Consider the following 23,265-nt stretch of genomic DNA (forward strand, 5'->3'; position numbering starts at 1 on the left):
ACTGGTATAGAATTAGACTGATTCCACAAACAGTGTCAGTGCCTGCTTGAATATCTTGGTGGTAGTTGCGTGTTGAGATCTCTGTTGCTTGGATCGTGAGACATATGTCAAGATTTTATTTAGAAAAACACAGAATGAGTCCAGAAAAATTGGTTTGGAAGTGCTTTAAGGTGCTTGGTACTGATCTTGGTCAAATACAGTCACAGACTGGCAAATGCTGTTGTAAAAAACAACAGCGTTTCTGACTTCTGGTGTGTTACATTAAAATGGAAGAGTAATTAGAATTGCATTGATTTTTCTTTTTGCTTGACACTCTTCTCAGGAAAAGATTGTACATGGAAGTATTTGAGTACACTCGGCCCATGATGCATCCTGAACCTGGCAAATTTTATCAGATTAACCCAGAAGAATATGAGCATCCAAATCCCTGGAAGGAAAGCTTTCAGCAGCTGGTAACAGCAGTATTCATTTCTATTCCAAATTAAAGATGGTTTGTAAAAGTAAAAACCCCAACTTCTAAAATGTGTCTGACAATAGTAATTATTCTGGAGTTAAACTTTAAGTGATGGGAGTGAGGAGGTGGGGAGAGATCCCTGTGTTGTGTTACACAGCAGGAGGATAGCTGAAGTCATTTCCCAGTCTGAGGCACGCTCTAAGGAGATGCGTCATGGTAAAGCGGAGTGCCGAGCATCCAGCTCTTCTGTAGCGGGTTTTCCGCACACTTTGCATCACTGAAATTCTGTGGAAGAAATTATTATAGGCTGTGTCTCACAAATAAACTCCAAATGTGGTGTTATCATCCCATATTATCAAACCAGTGTGCATGCTGGCTATCAGATCTGTATGCATATTCCTGTAGTCAACCAAACAATGCATTGATAATGTCACTTGGGCTTAAACGGTGACTGGCATCAAACATCAAAGGAATTGTGTGAATGGCTGGGCATGGTACTTGAAAAACAGAAGTGAGGGAAGTAAATACCAAGGCGAGTGTGCCATACAGTGTGATTGATGAATGAAATTCCACAGCCTGTTGAGGACAAACACTGGATTTGGCTTCTTTGTTCGGTTCTCAATCAAATGGGAGGGTGTAGGATTCATGCAGTTTGTTTTGTGGCAAGCTGCTAGCAAACCGAAAGATGGAACTAAGGACATCTGTGATCGAGCAGGTAAGGAACACGAAGCAATCCAGTCACTTTGGAGGCTTCTGGCTGTGTAACCAGACTGGCCTCTTAGGTTGGGTGGTCACTCTCCTAGTCAGGTCACTCTTGGACAGCTTCTGGTGTTGCTGTTTCAAATGAGGTGCCTAATATGGGAGATCAGAATAAGATCCTTGTTTCCTGGAACAAACTGGTCTTAGTAATTGAGGGATCAGTCCATCTCTTGGCTATGCATACCCATCTGCAAGCTCACCATAACCTCTTTTCCTCCTTTCAGTACAAAGGAGCACATGTAAAGCCAGGGTTTGCTGAACACTTCTACAGTAATCCCGCAAGATACAAAGGAAGAGAAAATATGCTGGTATGTTTCTAAAGCAGTGCTTAAGAATGTTTATGTATCTTTGCATGGGTATTTTTCTCTAAACTTCTGCCTTTTCTTTTAGTATTACGATACCATTGAGGATGCTCTCGGTGGAGTTCAGGAAGCTCATTTTGATGGACTTATCTTTGTTCATTCTGGTATTTATACTGATGAATGGATATATATAGAATCTCCAATCACCATGATCGGTGCAGGTATTAAAACTCAGATACTTTTGTCTCAAAGCATGACTTGTCTTAATTACCAAGATGTTCTGGTGTATTTAACATCCAGTATAAACACCCATCTCTCTTCCTCAGCCTGATAGATAAGGATTCTCTGTACACGTGTTACTAACTGAGAAAGTAGCTGATGCTTCAGTACCACTGTCTGCTTGTTAGTTCTTGGATTAACTTATTTATCTCTTTATTTCAGTAGGAGAAAAACATTGAATTTGTCAGAAAGCATACTCGGTTACATGACTTCAGTTGAGATGTTCAGGTCATTCTTAGGAAATTTGTTTATATATAACTGATCTCCAGAGCAGAACCCAGCAGTGGGAGCACGTCCAAATTAATATCTGTCCCATTTTCTTTAGCATCGTAATTCCATCTTGAGGAAGGAAATGAGAGCATCCGGCAGAAAGGTTCTGAGACTGGGGGGTTCTTTTCTTTGTTCATCTCTCAACTGTTCCTCTAGAGGAGAACTTTTATGGATAAGGAAATAAGACTTTCAGAACTGGAAAGGTTTAGGAAGTTAATAGAAGATAGTAGACCTGGCTGCAAATTGTGGAACTGGTTGTTTTTCCACCCCCTGCTGTGGGCGTGCTGATGATCCCCAGTGGTGTGACAGAATGGTGAGGATTTAGACTCTCTCAATATTACAGGTTGTGGTTAGGAGGTCTTGAGCCTCTCACTCTTGTGGTGATCCAGAACTGAACTGCTTGCTTTTTCTGAGATACTGTCTGTCTGGATTGGGTATTTTGTTGATGGGGTTGTGGTTTGGGTTTGGTTTGGTTTCTGTTTTAAAAAAAAAGTCCCTCTTTTCAGGTCTTTGTTCTGCACACTGATGGTTTTGTTCTTGAGGGAACCTATTCCAGTCCTTCTTTCCTGGGTTTTGCAGCCCTGGCAGTGGGAATGGTTCTGACCAATGCAGTCAGATTGTTCCAGTGTTGAGCTTACCCCTGCAGATCTGCAAGATGGAACCGTGTTTATGTGTTAGTTTGTCAGTTCGTGACTATGTTTCTGAAGCTAACAACCCTGCTTACAGAGCTTTGGCTGGTGTTGTGGAGAGGGTTTGGAGCACAAACTGGATTCCTTTTGGATGAGACTAATCGAAGAGATGTGTTCCTGGAATACTCTCACTGCACTCCTAACAGCTGATGAGCATTCAGTTAGGGAGACTAGGCCAGGATGTGTCCACAATCCCTGTCTGCTCTGTCCTCGCTCCCCTGCAGCACATGTGGTGTGGGTGTCTGATCCACAGCGCTCCCCAGTACCGCTCTGTTAGGCTGCAGCACTTGCTGATGCAGACAGAGCCTTAGACAAACAACAAAACACCCCGGGTTCTGCTTCAGGCAGGGGCTGGCAGCACTAGGTGCCAGTACAAATAGGGCGAGTCATATTCCTGAAGTGTCTGAAATCCAGAAGAAACTGAATCAGCACAGTTCCAAGATATAAAATTTCCGTATTGCTGCATGAAACTTGAAACGACATCTTCGGTATCTAGTTAAACTTCGGCATGTTCTCTGGCTCCTGTTAAGCTTTGAAAGACCCTCGGCTTTCTCTGCCACTGGAATTTAACCTAGGTTGTTGGGAAAAGCAGTTCTCTTAAACACAGTTCTTCAAAAGCAAAGAATCTGCATGGTGTATTTTTGTAATGGAATAGCTGTCCTGGGGAACAGAACCTCCAGGACTCCAGCAACACATGTATTCGTATTTCAGTGCCTGGCGCTGCTGGCTCTTCACTTCCTCAGACCTTCTCCACAGAGTGGTCAGTGGCATTGTGGAGGGAGTCAGTTTTCATTTGTCTGGAAAAGAAAACAAATTTAATGGAACTACTAAGCCTTGGAGAGCTACCTCTGCTCTGGTCTGGCGAGCTTTTTGGAGTGGGGGGATTAAGGCAGCACCAAATCTCTCTGCAGCTCTACTCAGGTTTCTTTAATGGGTTTTGCTGACTCCTGAAGAGCATGGTGTTATTAGAAAGGTTGTTACATAACCCAGGCTTTCAGGAACCTTCTGCTTTCTCATAGAAGGAATACGTTCTTGCAGGGTAATGCCTGGTGTTCTAGGGTTGTTTTTCTGTTTAATTTTGAGGTTAGTTATTTCCTCCCTTAAATCCTGTGGAATGAGTCAGGTTCGAAAGGAAGATTTGGTAGTTTTTACCGGTAATGTGGCTTAGCCGAACTGTCCAGTGAGATGCAAGAGTAGAAGTCCTGTAACGGAACTAATGCATCTGGTTCTGTGGACAGAAATATTGGTGAACTTCCTAAAGATTCTGTTTTCCGGGACCAGAGGGTCTGTCAGATCCCTGCAGGAATACAAACCTTCCATAGAGCACCCATCTTACTCCAGGCGCAAAGTCTCTTGTCTTACTAGCTAAGTTTCAGCAGCTGTATAGACATGTCCTGATCTGAGAACTGCACCAAATGTGTATTTTAGGAAATAAAACTTTCATTTTTTCCCTTTGATTTTCCATTTGACTTAAATAATGTGCAAGTAAGTGAGAAGAGGTTTATGAAAGGATTTTCCAGTGAAGAAAGAAAAAAGTAAACCGATTAAGAAGTATTGCAATTTTAGGGGTATAAAAATCTAAAATGGTAAAGACTGTCATGATTATGTATTTATTTGCTTTTTAGTGCAAGAGAAATTTCACATGGTGTAACTTTTTTTTTAAAAACCTGTTCTGCGTTTCTGAATTAGAAGTTGAATTTCAGACTAGTTTAGAGCTGTGTTCTTTGCTGTGCATATTGCAGACTGCAGGATCTAAAGAGTCCTCTGCAGTTTTTGCCTGATGCGATTGAACAGGGTTGCAGTTATTTTCTGCAGCATCTGTAATTTTTCTATTAATGCACTGAAAAGCAAAGTTGTTTTATTTCTTTTGAGGAATAAAAGAATTTTGAGGCAACATTCAGTTAACTTGTAACTCTTTAGACAGTCCCTTGTCACAGACTTTCTGTTAAATTATTTCTGAATGGTCTCATCTTGGTCCTCAAACTGAGCATGAATTCTGATCCCATACAACATGACTTCTTAGGAGCTGTGTTTTGCTTGATTACAAAATTAGTGGCCCTTTTCTTTCTTTTCCCTTTCTTGTACTGGTTTCTATCTTCTAAAGGGGTCTAAAGCAAAAGCTGAAACAGCTATTTCTCCAAATGATTCTATTGCACAGATTCAATAAGACTTTGAATTTCTTTGATGCATATACTGTGAGACCAGTGCTTGAGCAAGTCCCCTTCCCTCTTCAGTCCTTTCCTGGGAGTATCTAAATGTGGTGGGTCCTGCTAATTGATATGGTTCATCACAGGCATTCTGGGACCTCCCAAACTCAGAGATCTGAGGGGATGGGGATGCCTGTAGAGAATGTCATCCAAACACATGGTAAACACCTCCCAGCACAGTTCCACAAGTCTCCCTGCATTGTTTGATGGTGTTTCCAATGTGAGGTGCAGTGTTTCCTCACCCCCACAAAGAGGGGAGCACAATTCTGATATCAATTTATGGCTCTTTAATTCCCTGTTAAAGTCTCCATTTACTTTTTGGGTTCGGCTCCTCTGCAATACTGTTGTGATGTTCTTCTCAGATGCTGAATTTTACTGGTGTGTATATGCCAGCATATTTGCCCCTTGGTTAAAACCAGTTCATTACATACAAATGGTGCCGGGCCGCAGGAAAATAACTTTGTATGGTGACAGAAAACCTCATCAAAGGCTCCTGTAGCTTTTATCACGTACCAAGCAAGCAGCAGTATGAAGAGCTAGGCTACCTTAAAATAGGTGCAGCTCTGCAGTCACGAGAGCAGAGATCTGGCTTTTAGATAGCGAGAAGCAGCTGGATAATGAAGGAGATCTTGCTTCATCCGCTCTGGCACCTTTCTGCCGGGGTGATAAGGAGCAGGACACACCACTTGTCTGCACCAGTGTCGACAGATGCAGAAGAAGATCTGTTCATGAGAAATCCTGGCGTAGGCTCTTCCATAAAATACAGAAATACCTGGTCACATTTGTGTCCCTTGAGCTGGGCACGGTTTGCAGTTGCTCTCAGGCAGGTGATCTGCTCTCATATGTGGGGCTTCCATACTCGCATCTGTGTGTTGAGGAAGACAGCTGCTGGCTTGCATACGTAATGTGCTGTTCTGAGTTGGACAAACCTTCCTGCTAGTGCCTGGGGATCATGGAATCAATACGGAAGAGAGGCTGCTGGTGACTCCCTCTGCTGGCTCTTGCCACACCAGTGTCAGCACCTCCCTCCTGTGGATGGTGGATAGCGGAACAGAGCAGAGCCCTGCTGTTAACGCAGGAAGTCAGATGGCAGATGATGGGCACTTGCAAATGAACCGTTCTGAAGCCTTCTATCCATACTTCCAGAAGACCATCTCAGTATCATTGTATAAGGTTTCTTATAAAGATTAATGAGGATATCAGTTCAAAACTCTGATTCAGTATGGGGAGGTCACTTGTAGTTCATGAGCAGATTACCAAGGAGCTGGTCAAAGTGGTTCCCATTAAGAGGGAGTGGATGTATTTAGCTTTAATAAAAGGGTTTAGAATACCAAAGTAAATTGCACTTAGTAACCGAATTACAGCGTCACCAGACTGGGGTCCATGTCTCAGTTCGGTTCGGAATAAGTGGCAGTCAAAAGCAGCTCAGTACAAGAGCAGGGTTGTTTCTCATAGTACTGAATATCAAATCAGTGTAGAATTGTCTTTGTTAAGGACTGTTTTCTTCATTGCCTTTGAAACTTTCTGTTCTAAGATTCTCCTGAAATGAAGACTATCCCTGTGCCAAGAACAGTATTTGTTTTCCCTAGTTTTGACCAGAATCTTTTAATTTTTTTGAGGTTTTTTTCAGTGGCATAAACTAAGACTTAATAAATGTCTTCTTTGCAGCGCCTGGAAAAGTAGCAGACAAAGTTATAATTGAAAACACTAGAGATTCCACCTTTGTTTTTATGGAGGGTTCTGAAGATGCCTATGTTGGATATATGACAATCAGGGTAAGGATCTCAGACTCCAGCAGAGCTTTTAATAATTTCATTTGATTGCCTGAGCAATTAAATAGACACTGCATTTCTGTGTTGTCTTCCTTTTTCAGTTCAACCCTGATGACAAATCTGCTCAGCACCACAACGCGCACCACTGCTTAGAGATCACCGTGAACTGCAGCCCTATTATAGACCACTGTATCATCCGGAGTACTTGCACAGGTCAGTTTGAAATTAACACTGTGTTTAAAGTTACTAAACTAACCAGGGCACAAGGAAGCAGCACACAAACTGATTACAGTCACTATTGTCATATTTCATTTGTCTGATATAGGTCGGCAAGCCTTGTTCTCCTTGAAATGGCATCATTACAGTGACTTCTTTGTGCCCAAGACCTTTGTGATTATGCGTAGTTGGTCTTCTGTGTGAATCAGCTTGGACTCTCTGAGCAATGAATTATATAAACTCGTACTTCTCAGGTTTTAAACTTACCCAGTTTTGGTACGTAGCGTTGTTGCTGTCAGGCGAGCGTTTGAAGGGTGCATGCATGATTTTCATTAGGTTCATTGCACTCTGCAGTACTGGGATTGATGACATTACAAAGACCATGAGCTGTAACTGCTAAGCTGAGTTTGTTTACCTGTCAAGAGAGGAATGATTTGATGTACTCCAGGTATGAGTTCTACTGGGCGGGCAGAAGAATGCATGGCAGTTCACAATCACCAGACATAGCAAGTTTAATGGGTTCGAGCACGAGCAGGTAAAATGGAGTTGCAGTGTCAGAAAAGAGGTCCAGGAGAATTAATATACTGAGTTTTTGCATGGAATTGGCAATGTGAATTCCACATACATAAGTTCAGATAGTGAAACAAAACGGCTCTGCACAGCAGGCTGTGCACAAACATTGTTAGGCTCAGTATAAAGGTGAGGAAACAAGGATATCTTCAACTAGGTATGAAAACTACACTTTTCCAGTATGAGCTATGGAGGAGGGAGTTCTGCAGGGAGCTGTAATAAGAACAATGGAAGGATTCCTTGTTCATGTCTTGTATAGAAGCTGTACTCTTTCTTCGAGGTTTTGGGCCATAAAACACCACATCACTTTTGGCTAAGGCAGCTCTGCGCTTGGCAGCACCGTCTAGTTTATTGGAGACACATCTGCTAGTGTGTGGAAGTGTTGAAAGAAGAGGAGCAAAGGCCAGCTAGCTGCTCTCAGGATTTTGATTCCTTTGTTTAATGCTAAATACAGGGAGATTGAAGTGTATGATGCAAATTAGTTCTGGAAGTTCTGTATCCAAATACTGGGGACCAGGTGATAAAGGAGAGTAATGAGATTCTTTTCTTGGGCTACATTCGGTTTGATTGTAAAAGTAGCTTGAAGAGCTGTGTGGCTTTGTGTTGAAATGTGCTTGTAGGTAAGCTAATAGGTCATGATGTTTTGGTGAGAATCGTGTATTAAAATTTAGCTTTGCTAACTCTTCATGACCATTTTTTGTTATGGAAGACCGTTTTTGAGCATTTTGGACTTCAGCCCTTTCACTGGGTTTGTAAATTCTACCTGCATTGTACTGTTGCTTCTGTTCTCTGAAGTTAAAATTCCTGGTCAGTTTTGGAGGCTGTATGTGGGCTGCACTGTCATCATTTATTGATTATTACTTTTTATTGATATTTTAATCCTCCCAAGCCTTGCTGTAACCCGCTCAGGAAGTACTGAGTGCATGTAAAGAGGGAAGGATGGCAGTCTGCCAGAAAAGGCATTTACTGCTTCCACACCAATGATATATCTCCAAGATATTGATCCATAAGTATTCAGACTCTTTCCTAGCACATGCTTGGTGCCCCTTTCTGTAGATATCTTAATGGCATCGAAGCATTTTTTGACATTATGTCATACGTGAAGTTCTTAAAATGTGCAATATGTAAAGATGGGAGTTGCATAAGCATGAGTGGTTTAAGCTGGAGGGTTCCCATTTCCAGTTCAAAGCAGCTTGGAAGTCTTTTAAACAAAAGTTTAAATGGCAAGATTCCAAGTCGAGGGACTCTGTTCCATTCGTTGCAGAAGAAATCTGGATTTGTCCTCACCTCAGCAGTGGAAACAAGGCAGTGTGTCTTTTTTAAAGTAATGCTTAACTGTGTGCAGTCATTATATTCTGAGTAAACAAAATCAGCCTAAAACAGTAGCACATTTGCTTTGTGCTCTAAAAGGACCAGTTTCACACCATCAGTAATGAAACTCAGTGAAGTGAGCCAGGATAAAGATTGCTCCTGTTGCAGTAAGCAAATATGATAAAGGTTTGCTTTTAGAACATTGCACTGGGTTCCCAAACATCCACAGCTCTTTGATGACACCAAAAGAGGTGGAGGAAGGGAAAGTGAAAGCACTTAGGAAATATAAGAAAGGAACAATTATTAGCTCCTATTAGTTATTAGCAGTTAATATAAACAGGAAACTAGGAATTGCAGGAAACAAAAATGCTTCCCCAAAAATAGAAACACCCCAACAAGATACCTTGCTGCCCCCCAAAAGAGCTTGAAACCCAAGAAAAGTGTGACATCAGTCTGGGAGAAACAGTGCTTGTGGCTTAACTTGGGGAACAAAGAGGTATTTAGCAGGGATGCTGATCCATCATAGGCGTGGGAGAATTTCAGTGGCAGAGTGTTGTTTAATTTTTGTTCCATATTTAATGAGGGTCGGCAGGAATGATGAATGTGCTTGTGCCCTAGAGGGATAACTCAATACCTCCCATGCTTGATGGTAACTACGGATGAGGTTAAACAGCTGTAAAATAGACAGTCTGAAATCAGGTGGGAGCTTGAAAAGAGGTGGCCAAGAAATCACCCGGCTCCTGTTAGGACTCAACAGTGACTTGAGATGTGGGTGATGAGGGGGTGACCCAGGGGAGGTGGAACAGGATGGAGTACGGCAAGGGGTACTGCCTGGTTATCCCAGGTGGAATGATGGGATGGTACCTGCAAGGGGTTGACAAGAATTTAGAGTTTATGACTGCGGCAAATAAATGTGTATCTACAGGGAGTTATAATGGTCCCATCACACTGTTAGTACTCTTGATGACTGACTTTGACTCAGAGAAGGTAGCAGTGCTGGTATAATGACATGGATCCTCCAAAAGTATTCGTCTTCAACCTACGGTGCCTAAAATAATCAGATTTTTGCAGAATTACCAGAGCAGATATTAAATAGATGAAAAATATCTTGCAGGAAAAAAATAAATGGCTTTTTCTGGCTCTTTCAAAGATGATTTCTTGTTTTTTTGGCTACTTTATTAATGGCTTGCAGAGAAGAAATAAAACACATGTTGATGGCATTTGTAGTCAAGGAAGACTGAGGGTGTGATAAATAACCAGAGGATGGGTTCCTCTGCCCTTTGAAAGATGGACTCTCCAGAGTATTCACAGGAGTGTGGGCAGGTGGGAAGTTACACACAAAACTGGTGTTTGTCCCTGGTTTTAAGTGGTGGACCTGTATTCCAGGAGGCTGGATTCCTGGGTGGAGCTTAGAGCCATTGTAGGTAAACTGCTGAATATGAACCCTCATAGAGTTGAGTGGCCAAAAGAACTGACATGATACCTGGTTATTGCTGTGGGAATATCAGGCAAAGTAGGGAGACTGTGTTACAGCTCTGCTTAGTTGTCCTACAGGATGAAGCACTGGTTCTTTGTGTCCATAGTAACATGGAGAAGGGAGAAACAGCTCAGTGACAAGTCCTGAAAGACAGAGCAGAAGAACTCGGCTGTGAAGAAGAACACTGTAACTGCAGTTTGTTACTCAATGAGAAGACTGGGGTGGGGGGTGAGGGGTGGTAGGTGGCTTCGGCTGAATATGTGCGTACAGGGGTCTGCGCACACCAGTACAGAGAGAGCAGGAACCGGGAGCTAAGGGTGGAGGAATTCCTGCAGGTGTTCTTAGAGGTGTTCAAGTCCAGGTTGGATGGGGCTTCGAGCAACCTGATCCAGTGGAAGGTGTCCCTGCTCATGGCAGAGTAGGAGCTGGATGGGGTTTGAGGTTCCTTCTGACCCAATACATCCCATGATTCTGTGAAATCTAGGTGAGGAATCAAAAGAGTAAATGAGTATCTCTGTAAGGAGCTAGAGAGCTGTGTTGTGGCTTCTCAGTTGTTGGAAACACTGAAATGAGAATGAATGTGTTTCTGAAAGATCTGTACTGAAGTTCCTGCTACTAGAGTTGAAGCGGGAATGAATTCAGGGAATTATTGCAGCCTGTATTATTCATAAGGTCAGACTAAAAAATCAAAATAATTTCTTAAGGATTTAAAAATACATCAAACTCTGTAAATGAGTCTGTGAATTATTAAAGTGTAGCGTTTGTGGTACTGTGCTTGAAGGCAATAGGAAAGTGCACTGGTTTGTGCATACTGGCTTGTGTATTTAGGGATGTTTAATTCCAAGATGATGTGTGTTGCATAGGCTGGACGGCCCAGGATGAGGTCTGGCCTTTCTGCAATCATTGTGAATCCATCAGTGATTCTTAGAGGCTGCAGAATTCCATGTTGTCACCCTTCCTGGTGTTCAGGGAGCTGATCTGCAGAAGTCCGGAATGGTTCCAGTCCTAGAGGCCTGGAAGGAGTTTGTTTTCTAGGTGCTGGCAAGGTGGCCGAAATCGTCCTGGGAGATGCAGCAGGGGAGCTTTGCCATCCAGCTGAGAACAGACCTGCTGGGATCTGACATGGGGTTCTGTGCTCGGGATTCTGCTGTTTGCCTCCTGCTTGGGTTTAGGTAGAGTGTGTCTGTTGGTGCTCTTGGATGTACTGGCATTGGAAGTTTAAAAGGAAGTGGAACAAGGCAGGAATCATGATAGGATAGAATTGTATTTTATTTCCATTGTCTGTTGTGAGCAGTCAGGATGCAGCCAGCCTGACACAGGGAAAGGAATGAGGGAGACCTTCCCTAAGTATGAATTGTCACATAAACTATTCTGGCGGTCACACACAGCCTTCTAACCCTGGCAGGGCGATTTTAAAGCAACTCCTTCCTCAGTTTTCTGCATTTCCAGAACGATGACAGCAGTGGTTTCCTCCCATGGCTTGCAGTGCTTTGGCCATGTGTATGCCGACTTTTAAATATCAATTCACTGGGACTTTGCTTGTGCTGCCAGGTTATTTATAAACACCCCATACTTTGAAGCGATGGTAACAGTCCCATTTTCTTCCAGTTGGCTCTGCAGTGTGCGTTAGCGGCCAAGGAGCTTGTCCGACTATCAAACACTGTAACATCAGCGACTGTGAAAATGTGGGACTCTACATTACAGACCACGCACAGGTATTTTTTTATATCAATTTCTTCACTTTGATAAAGTCGTTCGCTGTTCTTGACTCCAATCTCATTTTACATGTTTATTTCCCAGGGGATATATGAGGACAATGAGATCTCCAATAATGCGTTAGCAGGGATTTGGGTTAAAAACCATGGCAATCCCATTATCAGACGGAATCACATTCACCATGGACGTGATGTTGGCGTTTTCACTTTTGACCATGGCATGGTAATGTATATGTTTTCCTTTGGAGAAATGTAGATGTTACATAGCTTAAGTCTTCACATTTTGCCTTTCACTGAAGAAACTTTTTTAACCCCCGTGCTTTGGCACGTGAACAGGTATTTTAAAATCTGCCTACTGCTCTTCTCTTGCCCTGCAGTGGGCAACTTCTCTTAAAGACAAGTTTAACTAAAAGAGGTTTAAGCAAGCTTTTTACAGTTGATTGGCAGCCTGTTACATTGAATTAATGCTGAAGTGACAAAATCCTGCTTGAAATCAGAGGTAAATGATAGCCTTGCAGTTGCACCATTGCGTCTTTCCTTTTCCTTTGAAATAAGACAAAAAATAAGGCACTGGAAGACTAAAAATAATATAAGTTGCTTTATGGAGACTTCATCAGTCTTAGTTAACTGTTAAACCACTGCAGCAGGGTATGCCCAGCTTCTGTGGGAAGAGGACTGTTGTAGCGTGGAGTTATTTGTGGAATTTTAGCACAGAATTTCCTTTCAGAATTTAGCCCTTCTTTCATAAAAATGTTTGGTTTTGTGGGATGAAGGGGATAACTTCCACAGACATGTAAGGTAATGAGTGAAGAGCGGCATAGCCCTTGTCATAAACAGAATGGGTCTTTGCCACTGAAATAAAAGATCATTATTTGCTGATTTGTTTTAGCAAAACACTCTGCATGTCACCCAAACAGCACCAAGTCATTGTTTTTCCTGCTTGGATGACAATGTCCCAATTCCCCACATGCTGCTGGTAAAACAAGGAGTTTTCTTCTGGTCACCCTTAAAGTTACACACAGAAAATGTACAAAATGTGACTGCAGTGTGTTAAACTAAACAAGGGCTGCTGAGGTTCATGCTGCTTGCTGTGAGATCCAGTGGAATGTTCAAAATCAATGGGATTTCAGGTTCCCTCTTGCCTTCACAAGGATACCATGGGTTTTTCTTAGCCTTGCTGTAGGTGCTAAGTACTGCAGGACACTGATTGCCTGTGTCTTTGGTGGTAGGGAATAATGAAGGATACAGTCGGTTGCTTTGGGGGTTGCATCTTTACACGTGCTGTAGACAAACAGGAACCTCTTCCCTGGTGCTGTGGTGCTGCAGTGGAACCTCGCTGTACCAGAGCTGGTTTCAGAATGCTGCTGGAGGGCAGAGCCAAACAAAGCAGAGTGCCATGGGGTCCTAGTGCATATTCTCCTCGAGAAGTTTTGTTGCTAGCCTGGCAGTGATGAAGTATGTGCTAGGCAAGAAGACCACAATTGCACCTGCTTCCTTGTAAGAAAATCATTACTTTATCATCTTAAGTAGCAGTTTTGCTGGTAGGTCTTATTTAGTCCTTGAGAAAGATAGGGAGTGCTTGTAAAACCACAGATGCTAACCGCCAGTGGCTTTGATTGGCTATGAAAGGAAAGTCAGGACTTTAGCAGACACAGCTAGGGTGTAGACAGGACCTCTGCTGCCTCACTTCAGTTGTCTGACTTTGTCCTCTGATCTTTTGATCTTCTATTACTTCCATTTCCCTCCTGTATTCCATCATGCCGTCACCACCCGATGCAGTGTGGTCAGAGATCTGATTGCAGGAGACGCTCATTTTTAAGTTAGACTGGTTCAAAGCTTGCTCCAAGGATGCTGTAGTCCAGTGTTTTAAAGGACTCTTATTCCTAAATACAATATTTATTAATACAGGTACTGAATTGCTTTAGTTTCCCTACTGAACTTCTGCATGAGGGTTTTCTGCACTGTGTGACGTGGTGAGGACTGTGGTAGGTCTGGGATGCCCATTGAATAAAATAATAATCTCTCATTGTTATGAGAGACATTTCTTCAGGGAAATACATTTCCATAAGGCTGGTAAGTGATTAATACAATTATAGCTCATGTATGATGAACTGAGCCTTCAGAAAAACATCCACAGTGTTGTCTCATGGATAGGAGGAAGAGGAGATGCAGCTGATCTTTGAGGATCCATGTTTTGGTCCCTGACTGGGTCTCTTTACACTCGCTAAGTTCTGGATCATTTCCCCCTTTGTTAGAATGTCTTCTCTCCCTTGTAAGCACTGGTTTCCTTGCTTTAGTCTGGGTTTTTGATGAGTGGTCTGGAAATGGTAGGAACAGCAGATTCACAGAAGACAGGTGAAGACATTCAGCTTTCTACCCTGATTGTGAGGCGGCAGGGACAAAGCATTGATGCAGTAGCAGTTGCAGCCATTTGATTTGCAGTCCCCTGGTCTCAGTGGAAGCTGAACAGGTCGTGGAGCACTGCTAGTTTTGCTGCTGGCATAAAACCTTCTTGCCAGCAGAAGGTCAGGCGTGGTGGGGTTCCCTGTCAGGTGCCTCTGCTCCCCTCCCTCAGTTCCATCCTGAGGAGCATGTTAGTTATGTGTTGAGTAAGAGGATACCAGCCCAGAATTCCCAGCTAGCAGTCTTCTGACAGGTTTCTTTAGGTCATTTTATATTCCCTAGAGATGCAGCTGTTTGGCTGTTTTGCAGAAAGTGGTGACCAGCTTCGGATATTGCGTCTTTTTTTTACATTTATCCCATTGTTTAGACAGTGACGCTATTTCATTTAAGCTGTATTAATGTATTGTATAAGCAATCCTAATCCGCTTCAGTGGGTATGTGTATCCATACATCCCTCCAAGGTTCAGAAATATGGAATGAAGTTATATTGGCTCTAGAAAAGCCGGTAAAGGAGAGCGCTTCTGCAACTGCTGGAGGGGATGTCCATATGCAGGCTGGAGGGTTGGCTGGGAGCTGCTTCTTGCTTAACTAATGAAGTATAAATATTATATCTCCGAGTATTGAGACGTTTAAAAAAAATAAGAAGCCAGCCTGAATTCACTGGATTCATTTGAAATACTAGTGAACGAGATCTCTTTTCTCACTGGTGGAATGCCTGTTCCGATGCTGTGATCAGTGAACACTACAAGCAAAATGGAATAGAAATGAATGCTTCCTTTTTGTTTAAAGGAAACCCTAGCACATTAAAGAGAACATGTGAATAATATTTATATCAGCTGCAGATATTATTGAGGTGTTTCTTAGTCATAAACTGTGCCATGCTAGAGAAGGAGTCAGTGGAACGGCATCACAGTACTTTCTTGCTCCTTCAGGGACAGGGCATCTTGTAGGTGCAAAGCCTATATACCTGAACAAATTGCTGTATTTTCTCTGCTTACTCCTCTGATTTCCTGTCTGTTATTTTGGGGAGTATGGTTTTGTTCATTCTTGGGACCATGAAGTGGGATAAAGACATTCCAGTAGGGAATTCCTACCCTACGCGTTCTTTCCCTGTGGATTTCTGTGCTGCAGTGCTGGCGCTGAAAGGTTCAAGAGTGCTTTGTTTAATGGATTCATGCTCTCAGACTGTTGTCTGTGCTTTGATACTTGGAGAAACTTAATGTCTTCTTTATAACCAGGCAACGTTCTGCTGTTTGCCCCAGAAGTTTAACAGGCAGGTAGTAAAATGCAGCATGGCGTTGGTAGCCCTCGCTGCTCACCTCTCTCGCCAGTCACCCAAGAGGAGTTACCAGACACTCCTCATACACTGAATTTTGTAATAAGATGCAAACAACAGTCCTGATTTGCTGTAAGAATAAGCATCATTATCTAGTTTAAAGCTGAGCTGTAGGTATAACAGTCTCCATTTTCCTCACTCCCAAATGAGAAGCAGCACTATTACTTGGATGAATGAGAAGTACAGTCACATGTGGCCAAGTTAAGGGATTCAGCATAGCGACAGCTTAGTCTTCTAAATAGCACAAATCAGATTATTTTGAAGTGTACATGTACAGGCCAAAAGATATGCCAAAAGATGCTGATTGAGAAGAAGCTTTACATGAACTGGCAGTGTGCACTTGCAGCCCAGAAGGCCAACTGTAACCTGGGCTGCATCAAAAGCAGTGTGGCCAGCAGAGTGAGGGAAGTGATTTTTCCTCTCTACTCCTCTCTCATGAGACCCCACCCACACAGTCCTGTGTCCAGTTCTGGAATCCCCAACATAAGAAGGATATGGAACTGTTGGAACAGGTCCAGAGGAGGCTAAGAAGATGATCCGAGGGCTGGAGCACCTTCCTTATGAGGACAGGGTGAGAGAGTTGGGCTTGTTCAGCCTGGAGAAGCGAAAACTCCCGGGAGACCTTATAGCAGCCTTCCAGTACTGAAAGGGGCCTACAAGACTGCTGAGGAGGGACTTTTTACAGGGGCATGTAAAGGGACAGGGTGAGGGGGAATGGCTTTAAATTGGAAGGGGGAAGATTTAGATTAGACATTAGGAAGAAATTCTTCACAACAAGAGTGGTGAGGCACAGGCACAGATTGCCCTGGGAAGTTGTGGATGCCCCATCCCTAGAAGAGTTCAGGGTCAGGTTGGGTGGGGCTTTGAGCAGCCTGGTGTGTTGTAAGTGGATGATCTTAAAGGTCCTTTCCAACCCAAACCATTCTATTGTTCTGTGATATAAATGAAGCTTGTGCCAGTTTCTGTACAAACCACATACAAACCCAGTTGGCCTTTTGCTGCAACAGCAAATTGTCCCTGTGCACTGAAAATAAAAGGTTTGCTCTGCATCTTGAATGTGGGGTTTTTTTATGCTGCATTTGGATTTTTACAAAATCTACCAACTCTCAAAAAAAATAAAGACCATTCTCAGCTTTAGGAGTCTGATTTTTATAAACATACTTTTACCACTGTCAGTCACACTTACAATTGCTATTTAATTAAGCTGATACAGCATCAGACACTCTGCAGCAGTTCAGTTCTTTCTATCTCAGCCTCCTTCGTGGGTTCTTTCCTTGCTCTGCTGGGAATTCTGGTGTCCCTAAATACTTAGGAAATAGTGAAGTTTGCACAATTCTTTGCACAATTATTCAAACAACACCTGAAATACTGAAATATGATCTTTGAGACAGGAAGAAAATGCAGAAAGCAATAAAACCCCCAAGTACAATTACTGAGTCAGTCATGATGTGAGAAGTCTTCTGAGCATGTCTGACTGTGCAGGAACCTTCTTTGCTATCCCACCAGCTTGTCCTGTACCCTGAGTAGTGTGTGTGTGCGTGCATTGGCATTGCCATTGCTGTGGTGTTGGTCCATGGAGTCATGCAGTGGAGCGGTTTGGATTTGAAGGGAACTTAAAGATCATCGAGTTCCAAATCCCCTGCCATGGGCAGGGCCACCTCCCACTGGATCAGATTGTTCAAAGCCTTATTTTATTTCCTACCACAGTCCTAGTGCTGCCTAGTTCTTCTGCTGGTTGGTGGGTTCTAACCAGAAGCCCTCCCAAAACAGAAGAGAAACACTCAGCACCCTTGGGAACCCTTTTAGGAGAAGGTGGAGGCAATACAGTGCTTGCCATCTCTGTGTGCAGAGGAGGAGTATTTGCCCTTCCTGACCTTAATAGCCAGAAAGGATCTGGGATTAAGGTGCCGGCAGCCAGATGGAGCTTAGGAGCTGTGGGGTGGGCAGCCTGTGCACACTGTTAGACGTGGTCAGAAGGGAAGAGACTGCTTATACCTGGAGCTGCCTGTAAGCTTTGGCTTTGCAAACAGCATCAGTGGGCATGTGGAGAATAGGTCATTTAGGTCTCTGCTTAGAAACACGGTTTCCTTGTTAACAACATGTTTGGTAACAATCCAGAAAGAAAATATTGTCTGAATGCATCTGTGATTTCTCGGGATCCTGAAGTTCATCATTTAAATAAATGAAAGGGCAGATCTCTTTGAGAGGATGTAGTTCAAAGGCTCAGCAATGTCTTTTGAAGGGGAGTGGCTATGGGTGCTGGAGAAGATGCCTGGAAGTGACTTAGAGATGGAGAGGAGTTTAGCCCTGCTCCGTAGGAACAAATTTGGACCAGAGAAGTTGTCTGTTTCAGTGGAGAACAGCATTGGGAAGAGGCAGTCTGGGAAGGAGATGGGCCACTCAGGAGTGTAGAACTCAGGTTCCTGACAGCCAGGAGTTTGGTGATTTGACTGGTTTTGGTTTAATAATTGCACACAGTGGCAGTGTTCTCAGGGTGCAAGGCAGAAATGCATGAGGTTTAATAGCATCTGCTCAGAGCCAGCAGTTCAGCTTCAGCTGACTCTGCTTGAGCAGGACTGGACTTCTTGATTGTTAACACTGAACGCTGTAGGATCTTGCCTAGCAGAAGGCCTTGACTCTCTGACCCAGCAGTCAGCCTTAGAAAGGAATCCTTTATGGACTTTGTGAGCAGTCTGATCCTCAGGAGCTGCTGAGGAAACCTGAGATCCAGTCCTCTTTGAGGTGCTGTGTCCGGAGCTGGTGGTTCTTCTTGCTATTTGGATGGTAATGGTAATAAACAGCAAACACTCTGCCTGTGAAACAGTATTTTATATGGAGGAAAAGATGCTACAGTGGCAGTAGCTGTGTTAAGCAGCTATATAAGAGCTTACATATTGTCAGTTTTGGGGCTGTTTCCTTGTAAATGAGGACTGTGTTTCATTTTAAAAAGGACTTTTACAGGAACCTGACTGTTTTGTGTCCTCAGGGTTATTTTGAAAGCTGCAACATCCACAGGAACAGGATAGCAGGTTTCGAAGTGAAAGCATACGCCAATCCTACAGTGGTTCGGTGTGAAATCCATCACGGTCAGACTGGTGGGATCTATGTTCATGAGAAAGGAAGAGGACAATTCATAGAGAACAAAATCTATGCAAACAATTTTGCAGGCGTTTGGATTACCTCAAACAGTGACCCAACAATAAGGTATTGTGTTCCTTATTGATATTTCACTTAGAAGAAGGGATTTGATGGGAATGGGAAAAGTGCTGGCTTATTTTATTTATATGTAATGAACTGTAAATTTTACAGTACAATATGAAATCGTTGTCTATTCAGTTGAGCTGCAATTTTAATTTGCTTTTATACTTGGAAGTATGTATATAAAACAGAAATTTTCTGTTTTAAATTTGAAGATTGTACACTCCTAAACACTGCCTACACGTACAGTCTTGTACATTATGCTATAATCATGATACCCTTGTTTCTTAGGGGCAATGCAATTTTTAATGGGAATCAAGGTGGTGTCTATATCTTTGGGGATGGAAGAGGCCTTATTGAAGGAAATGATATTTATGGTAAGCAGATTGCTTATAGTTTCTTGAATTCTGGGGAAAATGAGGCTGTAAGTTGTGTTAAATAACATTTTTGTTGGCAGGTAATGCATTAGCGGGAATACAGATCCGAACAAACAGCTGTCCCATAGTTCGACACAACAAGATTCATGACGGTCAGCATGGTGGGATTTATGTGGTAAGCATCACTTATGGACAGGGTTTTCCATTCATATAAACATTGGAAAAGAGTACTCTGTAAAATGTTTGATTGTGCTTACAGTGACTGAATTCCTTACATTACAGAGCAGGTTAATTCTAACAGACCAGAGCTGGTGCTGATATTTAAAAGATGAAGGCTCTTACGAAGTCACTGAATTATTTCTGTTACAGAGTAAAGAATCTAAAATGGGATAGATGACAGAATTACGCTATTTCTTGGTTAAAAGCTTTTTTAAAGGCTTAGTTTTTGTAGTAATTAGTCATTGTTTAAAGAAAAAAACTATTCAGCTGTTCTGGAGTGTGATGTGTTTGCCGCTAACCTCAGGAACTGCTGGTTTTTGCCTTCAGGATGATACACGTTGCGGTTGCTGTGCGGGCAGGTGTTGTAGAAGTGAGGAGCAAAGCACAGTTCCCCGTGTGCGCGAGGGCTCTGCTAACTGAGCTGAGAGAGCTGTCAGGTTCCCTGAGCGATGTCAGAGTCTGAGAAGTGTATGTGTGTCTCTGCCAGGAGTTACCCAAGGTTCAGCTAATGCTGCTACATGTGGTGTCATCATTCGCTCTGTGCCTCTAGCCAGAGCAGCTTGCCCTGACCAGGAATGCTGTGCTTGACTTTTGAGCACACACACCTGGCATAGACGTTTCCTTTGGAAACACTGCTGGAGTCGTTGGTCAGGCTCGGGGCAGTCCCTCCTGGCACTGAGGAGGGACTGCAGCTCCCAGCAGCTGGCATAGTTTAGCCACTGCTGCTGCAGAGTCTTGAAACGTGGTGGTTTCCATGCAGGACGTTCTTCCTTTCATGGCAAACACTCCCAATCATGGTGTGTTAGTTAAAAAAAAACAGAGGGAAAATACATCCTCACTTAAAAAAGAATTCCTTTAGGAATTCTTTTGGGAAGGGAGGGGCACAGCCAGCAAACCAATGCTGGCAGCTCACAGGTCTTCTCAACTCTTGATGCTCTTGTATTTAGCATGAAAAAGGCCAAGGGGTGATTGAGGAGAACGAAGTCTACAGCAATACTTTGGCTGGAGTCTGGGTGACAACAGGGAGCACTCCAGTTTTGCGGAGGAACAGGATACACAGTGGGAAACAGGTGAGAGTTGTGCTGCATTTAGAGGGGGAGCATAAAGTTCTGTGGTTTTGTACGTTATTACTTTGGACCTAACAACTTAATTCTTGCTTTGTTAGGTTGGAGTGTATTTTTATGACAATGGACATGGTGTGTTAGAAGACAACGACATCTACAATCACATGTACTCAGGGGTTCAGATAAGGTAACGTATTCTGAGTTTGTATCACAACAGACATTGCTTGGTTTGTGCTCCTTGGGTCTGTTTTAGCTGTTCTCGTCATTTTGTTTCTAAAAATAACACTTTTTGAAACCCAGCATGTCTGAATGTTCTCTGCTTGAGCTGACAAGGAAGGTATGACGTGTACAGCCTGGCTGCTGATTGGAACGTGTGGTCCTTGGAGTGTAAAGCCAAAACCTGTCTGCATGTTTGGAAATAACCACCTTTTAGTCAGATTTTCGAGCAGTGAAATCTCTTAGGCACTTCTGTGGGGATGTTTTAAGTGTTTGATTTTGGGAGACAGTAAACTGTTTTAACTGACTTCTTCACTCACGTCTCTCTCCAGAACTGGAAGCAACCCCAAAATCAGACGCAACAAGATCTGGGGCGGCCAGAACGGGGGTATCCTTGTCTATAATTCTGGTAGGTTTGGTCTTCACAGTCATGCAGAATTTTGTCTCCTATAATGTTATCTCTTCCCATTAACTACCCTTTTTGACTGTATTTTTTTTCCACCCTTCCTTCAATTTTAGGGCTTGGATTTATAGAAGACAATGAGATTTTTGATAATGCAATGGCTGGTGTATGGATTAAAACAGACAGCAATCCTACACTACGAAGAAACAAAATCCATGATGGACGAGATGGAGGCATCTGTATATTTAACGGGGGAAGAGGTAGGTTTTTCCCTTACTGGCATATACTGACTATTTGGGGTAAGTTGAATTCCAGATGAAGTGGTGTCCTTTTTTAAACAGCTCTTTAGAAACCTAGCTCTTTTATTCTCAAGTAAGGCAGTAGTTATAACATACACTGAGGCTTTTTAGCCTTAATTACATCAGGAATAGCACAGTCTGTGGGAGAAGGGAGGTGATGAATCCCATCCAAGATTACTGTTTGGTTGCTGCTTAGGATGGACCTTTTGGAGCCCATCTGCTTCTGTGAGCTTCGCTGCTGACTGCAGGGCAGCACTGAATTCGAGTCAGGTAGCCAAAATCACATATCCAAACAGTTAAGGTTCTGCCAGCATCAGAGATTTGGGGAGAAAAGACAGATCTTTAAGGAATCTGTCATAGAGAAGTGTTCCTCCTCTGAAATCCTCTGGCTGTGTGAGTTCTGGTATCAGCTTTGGATGTTTGGTAGATAATTACTTGCTGTAAATGAGCTTTAATGTTAAGTGGAGCATTTTGATAGGCAACTCCTGTCCTGTCGTGACCAAACTGCAAAGTCAGCTTTGCCTTGATAGTCAAGAACAGAAGGATGTTGGGAAATAGAAGGAAAGTTTGGGAAGTGAAGAGCCTTGGTATGTTCCATAATGGTGCACGTGATCCCAAATTCCGCTCTCTGTGCTGGAAAAAACATGTGACTGGACACTTGAGAATTACTTTAAACTTCAGCTGCATTGGTGGAGGTTCCCCAAATGGAAGGATTTAGCAGGATGATGATGTGGGAGATCCTGTGAGGGTGTTTCTTGGAGGGTTACAGCCGGCTGGTTATGAATGTTAAAAAACTGAGAGGTCATGTGTGGTCTGCTGTAGGTCTTCTGGAAGAGAATGATATCTTCAGGAATGCTCAAGCTGGTGTTCTTATCAGCACCAACAGCCACCCCGTGCTAAGGAAAAACCGAATATTCGATGGATTTGCTGCAGGTTTGTGGTGTTCAAATCAAAGTATTGAAGTGTTAGATCTCAGAGAAAGCTGTTCACAAAGCCAGTGCTGGCCCCGCAGTATGTAGCCACTTCAACAGGTGTCAGGATATCCTGTGGTGTATCCTAAAAATCGTTTGAGGATTCAGAATTGCAGCCAGGGTATCTGTACTGCAGTCTCTGGTGTTACTAGCATGTCAGAAACAGCACACATGCCATGTTCCCATTTTTCTGTTAAATACCTGATTGTTATTTTACTCTAGAAGTAACTGGTGAAGTTATCTAGGACATATTTGTTGTTGCTCTGCTGGATGCTGGTTTGAATGCATTGTCACTGCTTTAAAACCTAGGAAACAGCAAAGTCACATTTTAAAGAGCTTGGAGTTGCATCTCGAGTTCAACTTCCTCACTCCACCAAGTTGGAAGCTCACTAAAGCGAGCATTTCTTATTCTAAGATACGGAGGAAGTTTAGTAGTGCTTTTTGTGCTGCTTGCTGTTCAATGATTGCAGTTCCATCTGTCCTGCATCCCGTTCCACTCCAACTGGAGTTGCATTCCTGAGTTTTCTCCCCTTCTTTCAGGAGAACCAAGTGTTCTGGGATCTTAGGGGGAAGGGAGGGGCGAGGATAGGTTGCTGCCGGGGCTGTCCTGAACAAAGGGCTTGGATGTGGGTTTGTGAAAGCAGCCGGCATGTGAAGAAGTGAATTTTAGGTGCCTGTCCTGAGAAAAGCTATTTAATAAGGGTAAGGTCTGTGCACAAGAACTTTCAAATACATGGGAGGACGACAGCTTTAAGCAC

At 43.0% G+C, this 23,265-nt stretch overlaps 1 protein-coding gene across 2 annotated transcripts in view; it reads left to right on the plus strand.

Annotated features, from left to right (window-relative positions):
- FBXO11 (F-box protein 11) overlaps positions 1-23,265 on the plus strand; it is a 64,920-nt gene that overhangs the window by 37,845 nt on the left and 3,810 nt on the right. For both annotated transcript variants that reach the window (XM_069850427.1, XM_069850426.1), the window contains exons 5-19: positions 323-452; positions 1,438-1,521; positions 1,604-1,736; positions 6,629-6,735; positions 6,834-6,945; positions 11,915-12,021; positions 12,107-12,244; positions 18,747-18,964; positions 19,250-19,335; positions 19,416-19,510; positions 20,502-20,624; positions 20,720-20,805; positions 21,167-21,243; positions 21,354-21,497; positions 22,359-22,469. In XM_069850427.1, the coding sequence (XP_069706528.1) occupies positions 323-452; positions 1,438-1,521; positions 1,604-1,736; positions 6,629-6,735; positions 6,834-6,945; positions 11,915-12,021; positions 12,107-12,244; positions 18,747-18,964; positions 19,250-19,335; positions 19,416-19,510; positions 20,502-20,624; positions 20,720-20,805; positions 21,167-21,243; positions 21,354-21,497; positions 22,359-22,469 (1,751 nt within the window). The remainder of the gene's footprint in view (positions 1-322; positions 453-1,437; positions 1,522-1,603; positions 1,737-6,628; positions 6,736-6,833; positions 6,946-11,914; positions 12,022-12,106; positions 12,245-18,746; positions 18,965-19,249; positions 19,336-19,415; positions 19,511-20,501; positions 20,625-20,719; positions 20,806-21,166; positions 21,244-21,353; positions 21,498-22,358; positions 22,470-23,265) is intronic.

This window comes from Phaenicophaeus curvirostris, chromosome 2 (assembly GCF_032191515.1).
Source record: "Phaenicophaeus curvirostris isolate KB17595 chromosome 2, BPBGC_Pcur_1.0, whole genome shotgun sequence".
NCBI lineage: Eukaryota > Metazoa > Chordata > Aves > Cuculiformes > Cuculidae > Phaenicophaeus > Phaenicophaeus curvirostris.